Source organism: Onychostruthus taczanowskii, unplaced genomic scaffold (assembly GCF_017590055.1).
Source record: "Onychostruthus taczanowskii isolate IOZ18803 unplaced genomic scaffold, ASM1759005v1 scaffold14, whole genome shotgun sequence".
NCBI lineage: Eukaryota > Metazoa > Chordata > Aves > Passeriformes > Passeridae > Onychostruthus > Onychostruthus taczanowskii.
In genome coordinates, this window is record NW_024498573.1 from 5,307,767 (window position 1) to 5,326,402 (window position 18,636).

Below are 18,636 nucleotides of genomic sequence, written 5' to 3' on the forward strand. Positions count from 1 at the left end.
GCGCGGCGCTCGGCGGCAACGCCTGGAGCACGTGGGGCGGCGCGGGGGGACCCGGGGCGATGGCGGCGGGGACGGGCATGGAAATGGGGATGGGAACGGGAACAGGGATGGGGGTGCGGGCGCTGCCCGCCTCCCCCAACTGGTACAGCAGCCGCTGCAGCGATACCAGCAGCGACGGCCGCCTCTTCGGCTTCGCGGCGAGGCACCGCGTCTGCCTGCTGGATGTCGCCGCCGCCGCGCCCACGTTTTACGGTACCGTCACAACCTTCCCCGGCCCTGTGCGGGGCCTGCGGGGCCTCCCCGCCACCGGGAGCCCGGGGGGGACGCGGGGGCTCGGCGGGCCGTGACGGTGTGTGCTGTGGCCGCAGGGGAGCTCCTCGGGCACACGGACAGGATCTCCGCCTTCGCCTTCTGCCGCTGCCCCGGGCACTGCGGCCTCTGCGCCAGCAGCTCGGACGATGGGAGCGTCAAAGTCTGGGACAGCGGGACACTGTCGCCGGTGCTGGAGTACAGCCTGCACCAGGTGGGGACACGGACATGGGCACGGGGTGGCTCGGGGCTCGCTCACGGAGCACGGCGAGGCTGCTCAGCCCTAAAGTGAGTTTTAGAGGCGGCGTGGTTAACCTGCCCGGTGCTCGTGGTTGGCAGCCCGCAGCGCTGTTCGTCCCCGGCTGCTGGCACAGAGCAGCACCCAGCCCGTGGCTTGGACTCGCTGCCGCTTAGCCCAGCTCGCCTGAAGGCAGCTCAGCAGATTGCTGTGGCCGCAGGGCACGCTGAGTGTGTGTTTAAAGAGTTACTGCGGCTCAGGAGCGCACACCAGCAGCTCCATCTATCCTCTGAAGCCTGAAAGAACAGGGACAATCCACAGTGCTGCTGGGTGTTGCTGTGGGACACGAAAGAACACGGCGCGGACACGCTCCTCTTTTGAAGTAAAAAAGGCGGTTTTAATTTCTGACTCTAACATTTATAGATTTCTAAAAGTGACGGTGGATTGGAGGGTGACAGTGCCACCTCTCCAGTGACACCGGACAAACCAACAATCTATCAAATTTCTCTTCTTCTGTAAAAGAATACAAAACAATAAGTTATTTACATAAAGTGTGTGAGAAAATTCATTACAAAAACATAAACATCAAAAAGCTTTAAAAAAACTTTAAAAAATCCAAACAACAGCTGGTCACTGCTCACAGATGATTTCCTGCCTGTTCCTCTGTGTTAGGTGGCAGTGAAACAGCTCTAAACCTTTCCAATGCTCTCTCTTCAGAATGCCATCTCTGCACTGCACTGGTCCCCTCTTGTGAAAGATCTCATTGTGACTGGTGATGAGAAAGGTGTCATTGTTTGTTACTGGCACAACAGAAATGACAGCCAGCAGTTCTTCCCAGAGCCCAGGACAGTGTTCTGCCTCACCTGTTCTCCTCATCATGAAAACCTGGTGGCCATTGGGTAAATGCTCTTTACTTCATGTTTTGTTTTCCTTGTGTTTTGTTTTCCACTCCTCTTCTGCAAGAATTTAATTGTGAGTTTTTGCTACATGGTTGAAAGGTAAATTTTAAGAGGTCTTGGTGGCTGTTCTTTCAGTTTTGGAGTAAAACAAATTAGAAATAACATCTAGATTTGATAAACCTGCAAAGGCAAAGAAATCTGTTAAAATGTAACAATCCAGCCTGGCTGCTCTGTAATAGGGTAATAGTGACCCTGGAAAGAGCTTGTAAATCACCTTGGATATTATTCCACAAGCATCCAAGAATCCCTTCATTAATTTAAATCTCTGCTTTCAGCTACAAGGATGGCATGGTGGTGATAATTGATATCAGCAGGAAGAGAGAAGTTGTGCACAGGCTGAGAGGCCACGAGGATGAAATCCATTGTCTGGCCTGGTGCCCTGTGCCTGGGGAAGAAAGGTTACCTGCTTGGCAGGATGAGCTCCAGGGTAGGTGAACATGATTAACAACTTGTGGAGTAACTTCTAGTTCATGTAATTGTCCTTCTAGAGCACTGAATTTTTTACAGAAGGTTAGTAGTTAGCTAAGTAACTGATAAGTTCAACAAAATATGTTCTGATACAAATCAGTATAATTTTCAGCTCATTTTTATGAAGCTTTGATTTTTAAAGCATAATAACATGACTTCAATGGTGTTCAGCAGCTCCTTCAGAAGAAGGCAAGGTTCCAAACGGGGAGCTGACACAGGACACAGCCACGAGGAAGGGTTGTTACCTGGCCTCTGGAAGCAAGGATCAAACCATACGGATATGGAGCTGTACCAGAGGCAGGAGTAAGTAAGAGATAAAAAAGAACAAGGTGAAATAATTCCTGAACTGCAAATTGCCTTTGTGTGCTGAAGGCATGGGGAATGTAATTAAAGCTGCAGATTCACAGGACTCCTCTATCTGTTTGTGTAGGTTTGAAAAGAGAGGTGTCCTCTAAGGAAGGCAGGAGCCTCCCTGGAAATGGAAAATGCAAAGCCCCTCCCTCTGAATTATTATAATTTTGAAATTAAGGGGCTCTCAGGCAGAGATATAGGAGTATGAATAACAGTTCTTTAATAGGAAAAAAATTAAAATGCTGTAATACAAAACAACACTGCCAGAGTCAGAACAGGACCTGGCACCCTGTGGGTCAGGGTGGTGGCACAGTCCCATTAAATGGTGGCTCAGCCCTCCTGCAGTGCCAGCTGTGGTTCTGCTGGAGCAGGGATCCTGGAGAACAGTGGAGTTTTGCTCTGAAGGTCCAGGGGTGCTGTAGATGGGCCTGCTCTTCCTTGGAATCCAGTGGGAAAGGGCTGCTCCTCTGGGAATCCAGTGCAAAAGGCTGCTGTGGTCTTCCAAACCTCAGATTCTAGCCAGGCAGGAATGCTTGGCTCCTCCCCCTGGGCAGAGCATCTCCCAGTGGGATGATGGAATTTTATCAGCTGTGTAGTGACACTGTGCATGAACAGAAGATATTTTCCAGAGGGAGAATTGGTTGTGGAAGAGGTAAAGAAAAGTGCCCAGTCAGCAGAGGATAACTGCCCCACCTCTGACAGATGGCAGTAGAACACACACTCAGCCACATCTTGCATTTCCAACCTAAGACCCTGAGGATTTCCCTGTGTGAGGTGCAGTGATGCCTCCTGCTCCTGCAGGTGTGATGACTCTGAAGCTGCCGCCCACCAGGAGGAGAGGAGGGGCCGTGGACCCGGCGGTCAAGGAGCGCATCTGGCTGACCGTCCTGTGGCCTGCTGGCCACCCCTCAGACATCATCTCCAGTGCCTTTGGGTAAGTGGGACACCCAGCAACAGAGTCATTTGTTCCTGCTGAAGGAAATGCTGAGTAGAAAAACCCCCCCTTCTTCCTCCCTTTACAGGAGAACACAGGCCTAGAGTTCAGACTTTGAGAAGATTACTATTTGCCCCATAATTTGTCCAGCAATCTAACTGAGTATTGACTGCTAATAGCACTAATTGTTATTTTGTCCGTCTACTGGGAAAAAATGGCAGTTTTCAGGTGGAGTTTGAGTGTGTAGCTTTTTACAGATGTCTGCAGAATCTATTACTCCTGTAAATATGCAGTATGTTTTTCATATAGTCTATATCCTATATAGAACACTGTGTAGTTCTTCTGAAAAACTTAACTGAATTTCAATTTTGCAGAGGAGAGCTGCTCCTTTGGAATTTGGCCCAGCCTGGCAAACGCAAGTGGACTCTTCTGGGATCTTCAGAAGGACAAAACCACTCCCGAATTGTGTTCAATCTCAGTTCTGTGAAGCACCAAGACAGAGAGCTCCTTTTTTCCATTTCAATGGACAGAGATGTAAGAACCATTTAAAAATTAGCATAGGAATGCCTCTACAATGCAGTTCGACTGAATGAGACTAATCCTTTTAGGCCACAGTTTTTCTCCAGAAATGGGTTTATTTTAGCATTTTATGACATCCCTTCCTACCATTTTTCTGAGCACAGGTAGTGTATGTTTCTGTTAGCTTATAAGCTCAGTCTCTTACCATGGCAGAGTGAATGCTTGTGACATTCTGGACTTGAATAGTAAGCATTTAATGAAAGATGTTTTCCACTTCTTTTCCTCTATATTTCACTTTTAAAAAGCCTGATTTTCCTTCTTAACATAATGTAATTGTAGAAACTAATACATATATTTTTACAGGTCTTTTTTTCAGTCTTTAGTCTTTTACAGGCAGCAGAGTGTCTCCTGTTTTGAAACTGGGAGAGAAACTTAGTAAAATAAGTTCATTATGTCCATTCCAGTCTTGCAGCTACTGCATCCCTGTCTGTGACAGGGAATCCTCTGGGTGCAGATCACATCCTGCCAAGCCTTGCATTTCACCCTTTGAGTCTTCATTTCACTTCTGCTTTGTTTTTTCTTGTCAATCACTCTGTATTTAACCATTCCTTTTTCCTCGAATATTCTTCAGGTGAAATGCTGGGATCTGTCTACTCTGGATTGCAGCTGGACCTTGCCCTCCCTTGGAGGGTTTGTCTACAGCCTTGCCTTCTCCCCCGTGGACACAGGCTGCCTCGCCATCGGGGTGGGGGACAGCATGATCCGGGTGTGGAACACTCTGTCCATCAACAACCCTTACGATGTTAAAACCTTCTGGCAAAGCATAAAGTCCAAGGTTACAGCAGTAAGTGTGCTTTGGATTCTTTTTTTTTTTTTCCCTCAATACATCTTCTGTTCACTCCATTTTTTTCAAGGATGTTTTTCTCTCTCTTGCATTCTGAAGGTTTGTCCCAACTAAAATGAGGTAAAGCCTTGTTCATTTTATACTCAATTCTTTCTGTATACTATAAATTTTAGAATCTGGCAACAAGTTTTTAGACCTTTTTACAATCCTAGAAGCTTGCATTTACATCTGCTGGAAATAAGCTGTTATTTAGCTTAGCTGTTATGTTACTTTTTCACTTTTATCCTCCTTCATGATTCTTCCTTGCTTCACCTGTGGTTGCCCTTGCTCTGCTAGGAAGTTTGAGAGATACAAAAACCCAATACAGCCAACACAGGTGTCTTCAGTTGGGGTTTAACCACTGGTTGATCAAAAGCAACTGCCTGGTAAAATAGCTGGCAGCTATTTCTGTTTTGCAATGTAGGTATCAAATACCATTTAAATGATTTTAGTCCCTTGCATCTTATCCCATCATAACTGGAAGGGAGAAAGCCTTTGATACTCAGAGCAGAGTGATCAAATCAAGTGACTGTGGTTGGAAGGGTGGGTATAAGGTCCTTGCTCATCATTTTCAGCATTTTCCTTTAGTTTATTACTTAGCTATAAAGTATTTGTAACTTAGATCATTTTGTGTCTCTTTATATTTTTCTTGAAGTTATCCTGGCATCCAACTAAGGAAGGCTCCTTGGCTTTTGGAACAGATGATGGAAAAGTTGGCATATTTGACACCTTGTCCAGCAGGTAAAAAAGTAGCTTTCAAATTCATTAGTGTCAGATCCTGCTGGTGTGTTACCACGCAGGGCTGGTGTGGTCTTTCCTGAGGGATACTTTTGCTGTTAGATGAGTGAGATTAAATGCAAATTAGTCAAACAGGTGGATTTTCAGTACATTTTTTCATTTGCATTATGTCTGTGAGCTTGTAAGGTGAACTTGCTTTAAGGTAAACTAAATGTCATGACCACAGATCACCTGTGAGAGGGCATCACTTCAGGAAGACCTGACCCAGAAAGATATTTTCAGGGAAGGAGGAGCAGCAGGGAGGGGAAGGTCACCAGGACAATTACGTTACAATTTAGTAGTGTCCTACAGGAGATGTTAAAGAAAGCTTGGTTGAGCCATGGCTTTAGAATGTTAGAGCACCTGGTGCCTCAAATATGTTGCTTTGATTTTATCTTCTTTTAATTTCCATTTGCTGAAATCTGACTGCCCCTGCTTCCTTATCTTCCTGCCCAGTGCTAAGAATAAGCCACCTCAGATCTCCAGCACTTACCACAAGAAGACAGTGTACACATTAGCCTGGGGTCCTCCAACTCCTCCTCTGATTTCTGGTGAGTCTTCCAGCACCTTGTGACAAAGCAGAATGTCCATGCAGAGCACACAGATGCCAGGAAGCTGCTATTCCCTCCCTTCTTAGCAGAAGGAGCCCCATTTGCTTGGTGGCAATCCTTTGGAGCAGCTAAGAATGTGTTCTGTTTGAGGAACTTTGAACAGTTTTGCAAGGCTACAAACTCTTGTAGTTTGTGAATTCTGGTACCTCCAGCAAATAGGTTTGAGAAGAGCCCCACACCTCTGGGCTTGCTTCAGGGTGTTACAGGCCAGGAACTTCACAGGCTTCCTGCAGCAATTGCATCAAATCAAATACAGCTTCCAGAGTTTCTGCCTTTGGAACTTTAGCCCTTCTTACACAACTTGGATTTTTTTCTTTTAGGGACCAAAATTTAAAGGGTATTTTATTGTTTTTGTGCTATGAGGGTTCTGTTGGTAGAAATGAGAGCCCCTTTTAGAGGGTTGTACTGTGAGAATTTCCTGGTGCTGCACCACAGGCAATTGAAGGATGTATATTGATTTTTGAAATAATGCTTTGTTTTATAGTGGGAGAGATTAGCTCTGTGAAGAGTGATGAAGAACAGAGTGTAATTAGCTTTTTTTCTCTGTTGGATAGGAGAAGAAAATGAACAGCCCTCTGTAACTTTATATAGTTGTGCTGGAGAAGGAATTGTTTTTCAGCACAATCCCTGGAAGCTTAATGGAGAAGCAAATGACATCAACAAAGTCATCAGAGACACCAATTCAATCAAAGTGAGTATTAATTTGAGGGGTTTTATGGATTCATAGTAACCATGCCAGAGTTTCCATGGCCCTGTAGTTGTAAGTTTCTTATTTTGCCTTTTTGATGTATCTGCAGCAAAAAACTTGAACCCCTCAGTCTCCACAGATGAACTTCAGTGACACTGACTCAAACTATTTAAAGAGTTAATATATTTGTGTCTGAAGATGGTTGTTGGTATTTTTTTTCTCCTGGTGTCAACATGGCACATCTTTTTCTGGCATCAGTTGCATCATTTTCTACACTGTGATTTACATGGGAAAGAGTAAATGGGGGATAGAGTTTGGGTTTAAAACTGTGTGTGGCTGTTTAAAATACTAGGAGATTTCCAGATTCAAAGCACTTGAAGTGATAATCCTGAATATACCCTGGCTTAGGTCATGTGGTGGGCATGCATGAGTTATTCACCTCAATTCCTTTAATTCCCTCGCTTTGACCATAAACTTTTTAAAACAAATTTTTCATTAAAAACAATCATGATTTTGCAGGAGGCTGTTGCCATTTGTATTGCAGCCAGTGCAGAGTGGCTGGTGATCACTGAGTATCTTCTCAAGTGTGATCAGTCATTTCTAAGTTGAAAGTATAAAATAAGTGAAGTGGGCTGGATCTTCAGTTCTTTCAAGTCAGCTGGAGTCAGTCCAGGGGTATTGATTTGTATCAGCTGGGTTTTGACTTCTTCCTTGAGTAAGACTTTCTGGGGGTTAAGAGAGTAATGTCAGAGGCATTGAAATGATCATGTTAGGCATCTGAGTTGTAAATTGTATGTAGCTTTTTTCTGAATTCAAATGAATAGGGATAACTAAAAGTAAACTTGGTTTCTTTCTAAGTGTGAAAGAATTTGCTTGCAATGTCTGGTGTTTTCCAAGGAGTATAAGGATATGAAACATCAATGTCCTACTGGAATCCAGACAAAACTTCAAAATATTTCTCAGAACTAAACAACAATAAAAACCAATCATTGGTTCTTGCATCAGTAATTTCAGTCTTAATTGCTCAGGTTTATGTCACTGCTACAAAAGCAATGGACATTGTTATGACTTTTCATTTTGCAGACTAATTGCAGTTCTGTCCAGCTGCCAGCCTTGCTGTGTTCAATGTATGTGAGAGAGATTTAAGAGTTTTTGGCAATAATTGTATCTTCTTTCTGCAGCACAAGCTGCCTGCACGTACAGAGGTCAGCTGGAAACCAGATGGCAAACTCCTGGCTCTTGGCAATGAGGATGGGTATGTCCCACTTGGGGTTCAGGTGGTGTCAGTGCTGATCTTGACTGCAGTCACTGTGGTGAAGCAAAAGTACTTTTTGTTGCCCTGGTTTGTCTTTGTTCTTTGAATTATGATAATACAACATTTCCTGCTGTTGTACGTTGTAGCTGCTCTTGGCATGGAGGATCCTCATTATCATATTAAATTCTGTTTCAAGGATCCACTCATGGTAGAAATGCACTTTTGCTGATCAGTAAAACCAGGGTTTGAGTTGACTCCAGAAAGCACAAACTCAGTTACTCTAATTCACGTGCTGCAGTTCTGCTCGTGCAATATAACAAAAAAATTCCCTTTTTCACCAACTACTGAAATTCTTACACTGTTGTTCTTACATTTCAGCTCAATTGAAATATTTCAGGCACCAAACTTGAAGTTGCTCTGCACTATCCAGCAGCATCACAAACTGATCAATGCCATTCGTTGGCACCACGAGCACGGCACCCAGCCAGAGCTGAGTTACTTGATAGCTTCAGGCTCTGTCAATGCCACCATTTATGTCCATAATCTGAAGAGTGTTGTAGGTAAGAGTTTGCAGATTATATTCCAAATCTTGGCTTTTTTTTTTTTTTTCCTTTTTTTTTTTTTTATTTGGTTTATTTCTGTTTTGTCTTTCTGGCCTTCCTTAATGGTTTTTCTTTTTTCTTTCAGAGAACTCTTCAGAAAATCCTTTGACAATAACGGAGCCTTTTCGAACTCTGGCTGGGCACACAGCTAAAATCACAAGTCTTTCTTGGAGTCCCCACCACGAGGGAAGATTGGTGTCTGCTTGCTATGATGGCACTGCACAGGTATTGTCCAAAGCACCTCAAAATTGTATTTCAAATCATCCATTCCACAGCTGATTAAGAGCAAAACTTGTTTTTGTGAGATAAACTATTAAAGTACTGCAAGTTTACCTTTGCTAACCATCTGCTGGTTCTGGATACCTGATATGCAGATTATGTTGTGATTTGTGAATTGATTTGTAAGTCCAGTCGTTAAAGTTTTCATATTAGCATTTTTGGATCCTTAGAAAAGAAAAATACTGTGCAGCTGTATCAATGCAAACAAAGGAAGCCCTGCATTTTCTCTATGCATGTTTGAAATACCCCTGCAAAATCCCAAAAGAGAAGTTCCTACCTGTGCACATCATGAGAAAATGCAGAGTATTAGGTGCAGCAGTGACTATGAGTAATTGCCTTTCTTTCTTGTTGCCAAGGTGTGGGATGTGATGAAGGAAGAGCCACTCTGCAACTACCGAGGGCACCAGGGCCGCCTGCTGAGTGTGCAGTGGTCAGCAGTGGAGGCAGATTGTGTTTATACAGGAGCAGATGATTTCTCTGTTCACAAATGGCACATCTCCAAGCAGGAGCACACACGGCCTCCTCAGGGTGAGTGTATTCAAACAGATCTTTCCTGAAGGTGATGTTGGAGCTGAGAATTGGGGAGGTGCCATGCTGAAGTGATGCAAATTCTTGTGCTGAGCTCCAGATCTGCCTCTTCCTCTTCAGGAATAAACTGTGTCTAGGTTTGAATTGAGTGTCCTTACTTGGAAAGTAAATGTTGATCCTGAGATATGGGCTATACACTAAAAGAAATACACGAAAATTTGCACCTTTTACAGGCAAAAAGAGTATAGAATTAGAGAAGAAAAGAAGTATACAGCCAAAAGTTAAAGCCAAGAAGAAGAAAAAGCCTGTAGGCAAGAGTCCAGGCAAGCAGGATGCAAATGATGCCATGAATGGAGATGACAGCATGAAGGAAATGCTGCTGGAGGAAAATGGAGTGTCAGATCATGAAGGAGAAAAAGAAGCTCAGGAGGCAGAGTTGGCTGATAAAGTCTCTGTCACTGGTAATAATCAAATCCTCTTACTTCAGTGTTTCCCTCAATGTTTCCCAGCTCTCAGAGCATCACCAAGTTTAATTTTCATGCAGATTTTCTCATTGTTTGGTTTTATTGAAATTGTCCACTTGAAGGAAGAAGGCTCTGGAATGCATCTTATAATTTTCTAAACTAGTTTGGGACTTAACTGTCTTTAGATAACAAGATTCTGGCCTCATGGACAGAGTTACTGCATTGAAACAATGTCATTTTTGATCAGCATTGATAAATCTTATAATACTGATGGATCTTCATTGCTGGCTCTTGACATCTCATTTAGCCTTCTGACAGTTCTCTTATTTTCTTGATATTTCCTTTCCCTAAAAAGCTGTTAAATTCTGTGGCAAAGCAAAGCTTGGTTTCTGTCTGTTTCAAAATTAATGTAACAGAATGTGAATTACTCTGTGTGCATTCCTATTCATTGCTTTTCCTTTTTTTAAATCACTTGACTCCACAGTGCCCAGGGATACATCTTCACCTGCATGTGATTATTCTTCATTCAGCTTGCCAAAGCCTTCTGTGACCCAGAAAGCTGCTCCTGTGAAAAAGGATCCACCTAAAGAGAAACCAAGTTAGTATGTTTGAGGGATTTTTAACAGTCCTATATCAAGGCAGAGTTCCTCATTCTAGACTTGACTGCAGCTTCCCTTCCTAATGTGACACCAAATTAATGCCAGAGAAAGAAAAGGGTGTTTTTGAAATAAATTGAGGAGTTCTGCTGTAGCTGCAGCAGCAGTGACTAAAATTGTCTGATTTTTCAGCTCCTGATGCCTCTCTGAAGAAGAAGAAGCCTCGTTCTATTCTGCCCTTCAGCACATTAATGGATCACAGATCAAAAGAAGAATTGCATCAGGACTGCTTGAGGCTGGCTGCATGTCTGAAAACTAAAGGTACCAGTAAAAAATTCAAAATACTTGGAGGGTAGGTGCTCTCAGGTACTCAAAATCAAGTGTTCAGGGACTTGACTTCAAGCACAGCACATTTTTTTAAATCCTCACCTTTATCAAAGAGTGTGACTTGCTGTGATATCAAACTTAGATCTGAGTGTTGACCAGCAAATTATTAAATCTGCTGTACAGGAAAGAAAGTAGAAGACAGAAATATTTGCCAGCACTTGAGGGGTACAGTGACTTGGCATGTTGCTGTTCCCAGCTTTGTGTTAAATCCTAAATATTCATTCTTCTTACCTGGTTTAGATAATAATGAAGATGTGTCCCCTGACCTCAAGGATTGCATCCACTTGGGGCTGTTCACAGACAGGGATTCTCTGCACAAGATGATTGATATGGAAGGTAAGTGGCATAAAGAATATGTCCACTGTAACTGTTGTATTCAAGTAGAAAACAAATTGGGGAAAATGCTTGAGATTTCTTTACTGTGGATTACAGTCTAGGATTAAGAATTAAGCTCTGTGTGAGAAGAATGTACATCTTCTTCCCAGATAGTTTTTACATCTTTCAGATGTAAACCTGCCTTATCTTGAGCTTGAATGATTTCCCTTTTGCCAAGCTATTTTACTGTGACAAATGCTGCTGTTGCACTCGTGCTGATGGGAATTGTGTTTGCTTCCAACAGGAAAGCACCACTTGGAGAATGGGCATGCAGAGCTCTTCCAGCAGCTCATGCTGTGGAAAGGAGACATGAAGGGTGTCCTCCAGGCAGCTGCTGAGAGGGGGCAGCTGACAGACCAGCTCGTAGCCATGTCACCCATGGGTATGTTTGCTCTAGCACCACATGAGCTGGTGGAATTGGCTGCCAAGAGTCCCCTCGTTCTGGTGGTTCTGGATAGAAACTCAGGAATTAGTCCTTTGTGATATGATTAGCAGTCCTTACAGCTTGCTGCTGGTTTAAATATATGCTTTTAAGTTACTTTACTGGCAGTGAAGTCCTGCAGTCACGTTGAAGCCTTAGTTTTGCCCTGCTTCATTGACTTGTGTTAGGGTGGTTAAGAAATAGAAACTGACCTGGGGTAGAGAGGTACATATTGAAGAAACCAGTGATGGTATCACCCAGGAATTCTTCCAGTCATAAAACTGCCTCCAATAGTGTTGCCTTCTCTTTTGCAGTTGGGTACCAGGCCTGGGTTTGGACAGTGGAAGCCTTTGCCAAGCAGCTGTGTTTTCAGGAGCAGTATGTGAAGGCTGCCTCCCATCTCCTGTCCATCCACAAAGTCTACGAGGCTATCGAGCTCCTGAAAGTGAACAATTTTTACAGGTTGCTGTCTATTTATGTGTAGCACTTTATTTTGGGTTTTTTTTGTGGGGTAGATTAGCATTTTGGTTTCACTCTTTGCACACAGATGAACTTTTCTGTCTGGTTTCCCTTGTGTGCATTAGGGAAGCAATTGTGATGGCTAAGGCCAGGCTGCGACCAGAAGATCCAGTTCTGAAGGACCTCTACACCAGCTGGGCAGCTCTGCTGGAGAAAGATGGTCATTATTCCATGGCTGCCAAATGGTGAGTGCTACTGGGGAGAAGAGAGAATTGGTTCCATGCCTCAAACAAAGAAGGTTCTTGGTTTTGTGTCAGCTGAAATCTGTTCATTTGTCTGGTCGTTGGTTGTCTGAGGTGCTTTCTGAGCCTGATCTCACTCAATTTCCACTAATGCAGGTGGGAGAGAAGTTCCAGAGAGCAGTTCAGAGCAGAAAGTCCAAATGCCACATTCAAGTAGAGCCATCTCTTTGCACAGATATTACTGGAAGTTTTTGAAAACTAGTCTAGCAAGGCTAAAGTTAGCTTGTCTACAAAAAGACTATGTAAGATTTCCAACCTTTCCACTGGAAACATTCAGTGCAGCTGTTCACCTTGAGTTTCTTGAAGCCTTAGCTAATATCCTGGTCACTGGGTTATCCTGCTCCAGCTGAAGTGTTTTAACTTTGTGACTACCAAAATTACTAATAACCTTTGAAATATTTTGGCTGGAGTAGTGTACTCTGCTTGATGCTGATTTCAGTTCTGGCATTTTTGTGGATATCACACTTGTGAAAGGATTTGCATGAAACCCAGAGAAATGCAGTAGGGACAAAGAGCTGCATATAACCTTTGTCTCCTGAATCTTAGCTTAGTTTTATTGCTCATCCAAGCCATGTGTGGCATGCAGACCACCAGAGATTTCAGTCCTGACTTTAAGGCTGTGTGACTTCCCCTTTGTGGTTTTGCATCAGATTGTTCACCATGTCTGTAGTAAACTTTGATATCTCTTTGATAAGAGAGCTCTGAGAACCTGTGGAAAATCCAGGGTCATCTTCATTTGTGTATTTGTGCTACTGTATTGCAATACAACTTAAAAACTATTTTAGTACCAATCAACTTGTTTTGCTCTTATCTTTTTCAGTTATTTGGGAGCTTCCTCACCCTATGATGCAGTTAAAGTCTTGTCGAAAAAGGGGGATGTAGCATCTCTTAAAACTGCTGCTGAGCTTGCTCTGATATCTGGGGAGGAGGAGTTGTCAGCAACTTTGTCTTTGAGATGTGCCCAAGACTTGCTGTTATCCAGGAACTGGGTGGGAGCTCAGGAAGTCCTTCAGCAGCATAAAACTTTATTTGTGAGTCTGGTCCTTTTTCCACCTTCTTCAGTGTTATCTCTCTCCAGATTAACATAACTTGGCACCAGTTTCCATTTTTTAATAGTCCACAGGTGGTCCTTTGGGCTGATTTTGCTTCAAAATATTTTTCTAGGAGTATATTGGAATGACCCTATGCAGTGGTCATGGTGGGGAAGTGTGTAGACTCTGTGCTTGTTGTTATATGAGAGGTTGTAGAGAAAAGTGGGATTCTTTTAAGTGTAATACTGATCATGAAAAGAAAGAAGTGAACTATTTGCTGTTTACATTAAAGGAACAAATGAGCCAACTGGAAGTCCAGCTGCTGGAGGCTTAGATTTGAAAAGTTTTTGTGGACTGAGAAGCAGGTGGCTACCTTGGCTTGCTCTGAGGTTTCCTTCTGACTTTTCTGTCACCAAGAAGCTGCTACCAGGCATGATGTTCTGAAGTCACTCTGGTTGCTGTGGTCAGCAAGGGCTTGTTTTTATGGTTGCAACAGCTCAGTGCTTTTTTTTCCCTCCTTTTTAAAGGGACACAGACTGGTTTTCTGCCTGAACGAGCTGCTCTGCAGCTGCCTCAGTGAGAGGAATCCCTGTGAGCGGAAGAGCCCCGTGCCCCCCTGTTACCACAGCTGGGAGCTGAACAGAGAGGCCCCGTTTTTTGACATGGTGACACAAGTGTGGCAGAATGTGCTGGGCATGGACACCACTGAAAAAGCCACCTGTGCACAGGAGCAGCTTCGCAGGATTGAGCATCCTCCTTCAACCAACAACACTCACCCAAAGCAGGTAAATGGATTTTGATCTGTCCAGGTACAAATCCTTACTTGGGAATGGGCAGTAAACCCAGGGCCACTGTGGAGTTGCAGCAGCCATTCCCATGGAACTGGTGTCTGCACCCTGCTGCAGGATGGGGTTTTAGTCTGGGGGAGAGATGATCAGCTGCTGGGACAGCTTTGTGTAGCCACCAGTTTGTTTCTGTGCAGGGTAGGAACTGACATGGGGTGCTGGGATCAGCACTGAGGTCACTGAGATGTGCTGGTTGGGAGTGATTGACAGAGCTGAGTAGTCTCAGCACTGATTCAGGGGTTTCTATTGGACTGTTGGGGAGGTAGGGCTGCTTGTTGTCAAAATAGTTTGCAAGGTCTGTCCATAGATTGGTGCTCCTGCAGCTCTTCTCTGACCACAGTGAATCACTGCTCCCCCTTCTCATCTGTTTACTAAGACACAGGCAAGCACAGTAGTTGATTTTACAGCTCCAGGTGATGTAGAAATGCTCTATCTCCTGCATGAAGCAGACTGTGTAAATTGCATTATCACTAAAATTGCTTTTGGTCAAGTCATGTGCTTCTGGGCTCTTCCACAGTTGTCATAAGCTCACACCTTGCAGTAAAAGTATTAACTGTGCTCTCTGGTGCTTCCTTTAGGTGCTTTTCCATATCTCCCATGACCTGGCCCTTGCAGCCCTGAGCTGTCACTTGGGTGTGTGGGATGAGGCAGTGAAGAGTATTCTTGGGGCTGTGACCCGCAGTTTTGATGCTGGGAATTTCACTCTGATGCAGGAGATTTGCAGTATCATCCTTCCTGAGGGTGAGTCTCTCCTTTGTCTCTTCTGGCACTGACAGGGCTCTTTCCTGCCAGCACAGCTCTGTCCAGTAATGTTCCAAGGCTAAATAATGCTTGGAAGCAGCAAGACATAGGCCTGTCTGTGGAAACTTGTGCAATTTGGCTAGTGCAAAGGCCACTGGGCAATGAAAATTCCTGACTCTGGAAGGAAGCTCAGCTGTGTCACTTGGTGTGAGTGATGTAGGAAACTGAGTGAATTCTCTTCTGTGAGGGACACATTAGAATGCTGTGTTTATTTCACAGCAACACACAGTCCAACTTTAGGTTATGCAGTGCATTTAGTTTATGGCTTGTGATTATGTGACTCTTGTGTGTTGCATCTTGAGACAAAGGAAATTTGCTGTAGCTGATAAGAACCTTTTAGCTAGAACAGAGTATTGTGTTCACAAAGATGCCAAAGATGTTTTTGCTTTCATAGTTCATGTACTGCTTGCCAGCATCTGAGTAAATCCCTGATTTGGGTTTCCAGGGCTTCCTGGTTCATTTACCAGATCTGCTCATTGTCTTTGGAAAGTTCCATGAACTATTTGTAATCATTTTCTCATTATTAGGCTGTGATGACCTGAGAGACAAACTGGACAGCACAAATTCTCAGAGCATGGATGCCTGCAGGAGTCTGGAGGGCTTTGTGGCTTACAGACTGCTCTATGACCTGTGGTGGAACCCACCCAAAGAGTCCCTTGGCCTGCAGAAGGCTGTGTTGGGTCCCAGTGAGCAGACAGCTCTTGAGAAGAGCTGTGTTTCAGGTGACCCATCCCCTGAGGAAACGGTTCAAACTGCAGCTGAGATGGGTGAAAACCTCTGCAGTACAACTGAAGTTTCCAAGGGTGAGACACAGAGTGACTCAAAAACTGATTCAGCTGATGTGGCAGACAGACAGTCAAAACTGAAGGGTTGCCAAGTGCTCCTTTCAGAAGAGATGGCTGCCTTGCAGAACACCCAGAGAGACATAGCTGAGGTCCAGGAGACTTTAGCAGAAATGATCCGCCAGCACCAGCAGCAGAGGAACAATCTCCAGGAAAACACAAATGGAAACACCCAGGGAAGCAACCTGGAACAGAGTTCAGAGACTGAATCAGACAAGCCAAGCTCTGACAGCAACCATATGAATTGGTAAGACTCAGCACAGGGATGAGTGTTGAAAAGTGTTGCTTTTTTGTGTGTTTTTTAAGGAAATTTCTTGTTTTGCCTAGACTGTCTCAAATCTCCAGCCCATCACCTAGGAACACTTGAATATACATCTCAGAAATCCTGTATTTCCCCTGGGCTGAACCACCACATGCATAAGCTTAGTGCAGCTGAATAGTTTTGTGATGCATGAGGTGTTGTAACAGTGAATAAACAGGGCAGCTTGGAAAAGGAGGGATAATGAAAAGGCTAAGCATGATCTAAGGCTTCTGTTTCTTTGTTGAACGTTGGTTTGGGACTTTGGCAGGAACGAGCTAGAGCATCCTGTTCTCCTTTTCCAGGAGGGAGACTACACAGTCACCTAACAAAAGAGTTACTCATGACACCTGCTCTTCTCTTGACAGCAAAGATGAAGTAAAGCAACCAGTTACACTCCCTGAGCTCACAAAGCAGCTTCTGAAGGCAAAGCAGAAATTAGCTGAATTCCCAGACAATTTAAAGGTAAGTTTTCACAAGAGCCGTTGCAGTTTTGAAAAAAGTCATTCTGTAAGGGCAGCCTTATCACAGAACCCTTCATACAGAAAGGAGCAGTGACATTCCTTGTGATCCTGTGGCAGTTTTGAGAGAGAACTGACACATGGCAGCAGGGCCATGCTTTTCTTTCAAGTATAATTTTCCCCATGCAGTTGGAAAGCACAGCTAAAGCTACTGTGTGGGGGAACTCAATGAGATCTCCTGTATGGATCATCCCATGCATTTTAAGAGTAATCCATTGCTACTTATGTATGAAAGAAATTTATAAACAATGAAATAAAAAATTTTAACTATAAAATGGCCTTTGTATATTAGGAACTATAGAAAGTACACAGCACACATTCAAAAACATGTAATCATGGTGATTGGGCAAGAAGGGGCAAACCTGGATAAATGTGAACAGAAAATGCACCTGGCTGGCTGTTCTGAGAATGCTACAAAGCAGTGTCTTAGAGAGCTGCCTGATTGTGTTGAACAACTGTAATATAAACTGTAGACATCACCTCGTGGTCCTTTTTCTGCAGGTCTTCCCATTCCCTGACGTGCTGGAGTGCTGCCTGGTGCTCCTTCACCTTGGATCCCAGTGTCCTCCTGAGCTGCAGGAAGAGGCTCTGGCTCTCCTTAGGAAACACGGTGCTGCTGGTGTTTACAGAAAGGCTGCCAGGAGCTTCTTGACATGACACGTGGAGACCAGACTGTCTCCCCTGAGCTGCCTCCAGCTACGGAACACTAGGGCTGCTCTTTCTTCAAGTGAAGGCTTCTTTTGATGGCTGTGGCTGTTACTGATACAAAATGTCAGGTTTATACACATCCACTTGTGCTCATCCACTGATACTTATTTAAGGAGACTGTTAGAAAACTGAAAAGCAGTAGAGTGAACTGTTATAACTGATTTTTGTATATTTTTTTTTATTTGTTGGACACTATGCTAATGAAAGCTCTTGCTATTTAAATGCAAGAGAAAGTTTTGAGCAGCTGTGTAGTCTTTCAGCAGAGGAGGAAGAGTAGCTGCCCTCAGGAAAATCAATGGTTTCTGTAAGCAAACTGACCCTTAGGCCAGTATTGTTCTTAAAAGCTTTGTGAGTTTATTTTCTCTCCTTTAAATAAAGTCTTCTATCACCATGAATTGGTATTTAATTTGATGTATAGAAATTAGTCCTCTAGAATGGTGCTGTTGTAGAAAGTGCCAGAACCAATCCTGGATTTTGCACCTTGAACATGCAGTATTTTGACCAGTCTTACACCTTACTTAAAGGCTTTGTTAGAAGAAGTAATTTCTATGAAAAGCACAAGGGTGCATAAGCCTTAGTGAACACAGCATCTGTCTTAGTAATTTTTAGAAGCAAGGTTTTAAATGCAGCAAAAAAAAGTTGATGGGGGAAAGTGTGCATCATGAATTTAGAAAGTTTCAAGTACAGTAAAGGTTATTGTTTAAGAATTAAAAGGAGTGATGGATTTTTAGAACAAAAGCTGTTCCAGATTCTACCAGCCAAAATGCAAACTTAATCTTGACAGATTTCCTGCTTCAAGCTGAGTAAAACCTCAGAACAACTTCAAGAGCAGCAGGTGAAAGCCAGGGGTTCACTGATCAAACACATCTACAGAGGAAGTGTTGCCACCAACTGGAATTTGTTAAAGTCTGTACAAAGCACGTGAAAACCAGGCGGGGGAGCCAGTGCTTAACCAAACTGCCTTCCTGCACTCAGAGCAGCAACCACTGGAGTTTACATGGAGCACAAAACTTCACACACAGGTTTGTCCCTTGAAGTGGCCACTCTGCAGTGCAGGAATATTACACCAGGCTGAGCTGTGCTGAGAGAGCAGCAGGGAGAGAACACAGCTCTGCCAGAGCTCTTCAGCTCAGCTTTCCTCAGCTACTGTACAATCAGCTCCAAAGACATTTCACTAAGAGCTAC

General features: G+C 43.8%; 1 protein-coding gene across 4 annotated transcripts; it reads left to right on the forward strand.

Annotated features, from left to right (window-relative positions):
• Nucleotides 1-43: 43 nt before the first annotated feature.
• GEMIN5 (gem nuclear organelle associated protein 5) lies at nucleotides 44-17,846 on the forward strand. 4 transcript variants are annotated; one of them, XM_041397591.1, is made up of 28 exons: nucleotides 44-252; nucleotides 369-523; nucleotides 1,265-1,446; nucleotides 1,782-1,933; nucleotides 2,146-2,277; nucleotides 3,127-3,259; nucleotides 3,634-3,793; nucleotides 4,410-4,622; nucleotides 5,317-5,402; nucleotides 5,895-5,989; nucleotides 6,604-6,740; nucleotides 7,919-7,992; nucleotides 8,371-8,552; nucleotides 8,680-8,819; nucleotides 9,230-9,401; nucleotides 9,635-9,862; nucleotides 10,350-10,463; nucleotides 10,654-10,782; nucleotides 11,089-11,184; nucleotides 11,468-11,605; nucleotides 11,959-12,106; nucleotides 12,229-12,348; nucleotides 13,226-13,436; nucleotides 13,964-14,221; nucleotides 14,860-15,022; nucleotides 15,610-16,171; nucleotides 16,528-16,687; nucleotides 17,245-17,846. In XM_041397591.1, the coding sequence occupies exons 1-28, from the start codon at nucleotides 60-62 to the stop codon at nucleotides 17,398-17,400; spliced, it is 4,689 nt and encodes a 1,562-aa protein (XP_041253525.1). In that variant the 5' UTR covers nucleotides 44-59; the 3' UTR covers nucleotides 17,401-17,846. The 4 variants fall into 4 exon arrangements, with proteins under 4 accessions (XP_041253525.1, XP_041253527.1, XP_041253526.1 ...); XM_041397593.1 differs by having other exon boundaries at nucleotides 16,591-16,687; XM_041397592.1 differs by having other exon boundaries at nucleotides 2,149-2,277.
• Nucleotides 17,847-18,636: the final 790 nt, after the last annotated feature.

Coding starts and splice junctions, on each gene's coding strand:
- GEMIN5 (XM_041397591.1), top strand. CDS start 60: ATGGCGGCGGGGACGGGCATGGAAATGGGGATGGGAACGGGAACAGGG. Junction 8,553..8,679: donor TAATCTGAAGAGTGTTGTAG/GTAAGAGTTTGC, acceptor TTTTTCTTTCAG/AGAACTCTTCAGAAAATCCT. Junction 10,783..11,088: donor TGCATGTCTGAAAACTAAAG/GTACCAGTAAAA, acceptor TACCTGGTTTAG/ATAATAATGAAGATGTGTCC.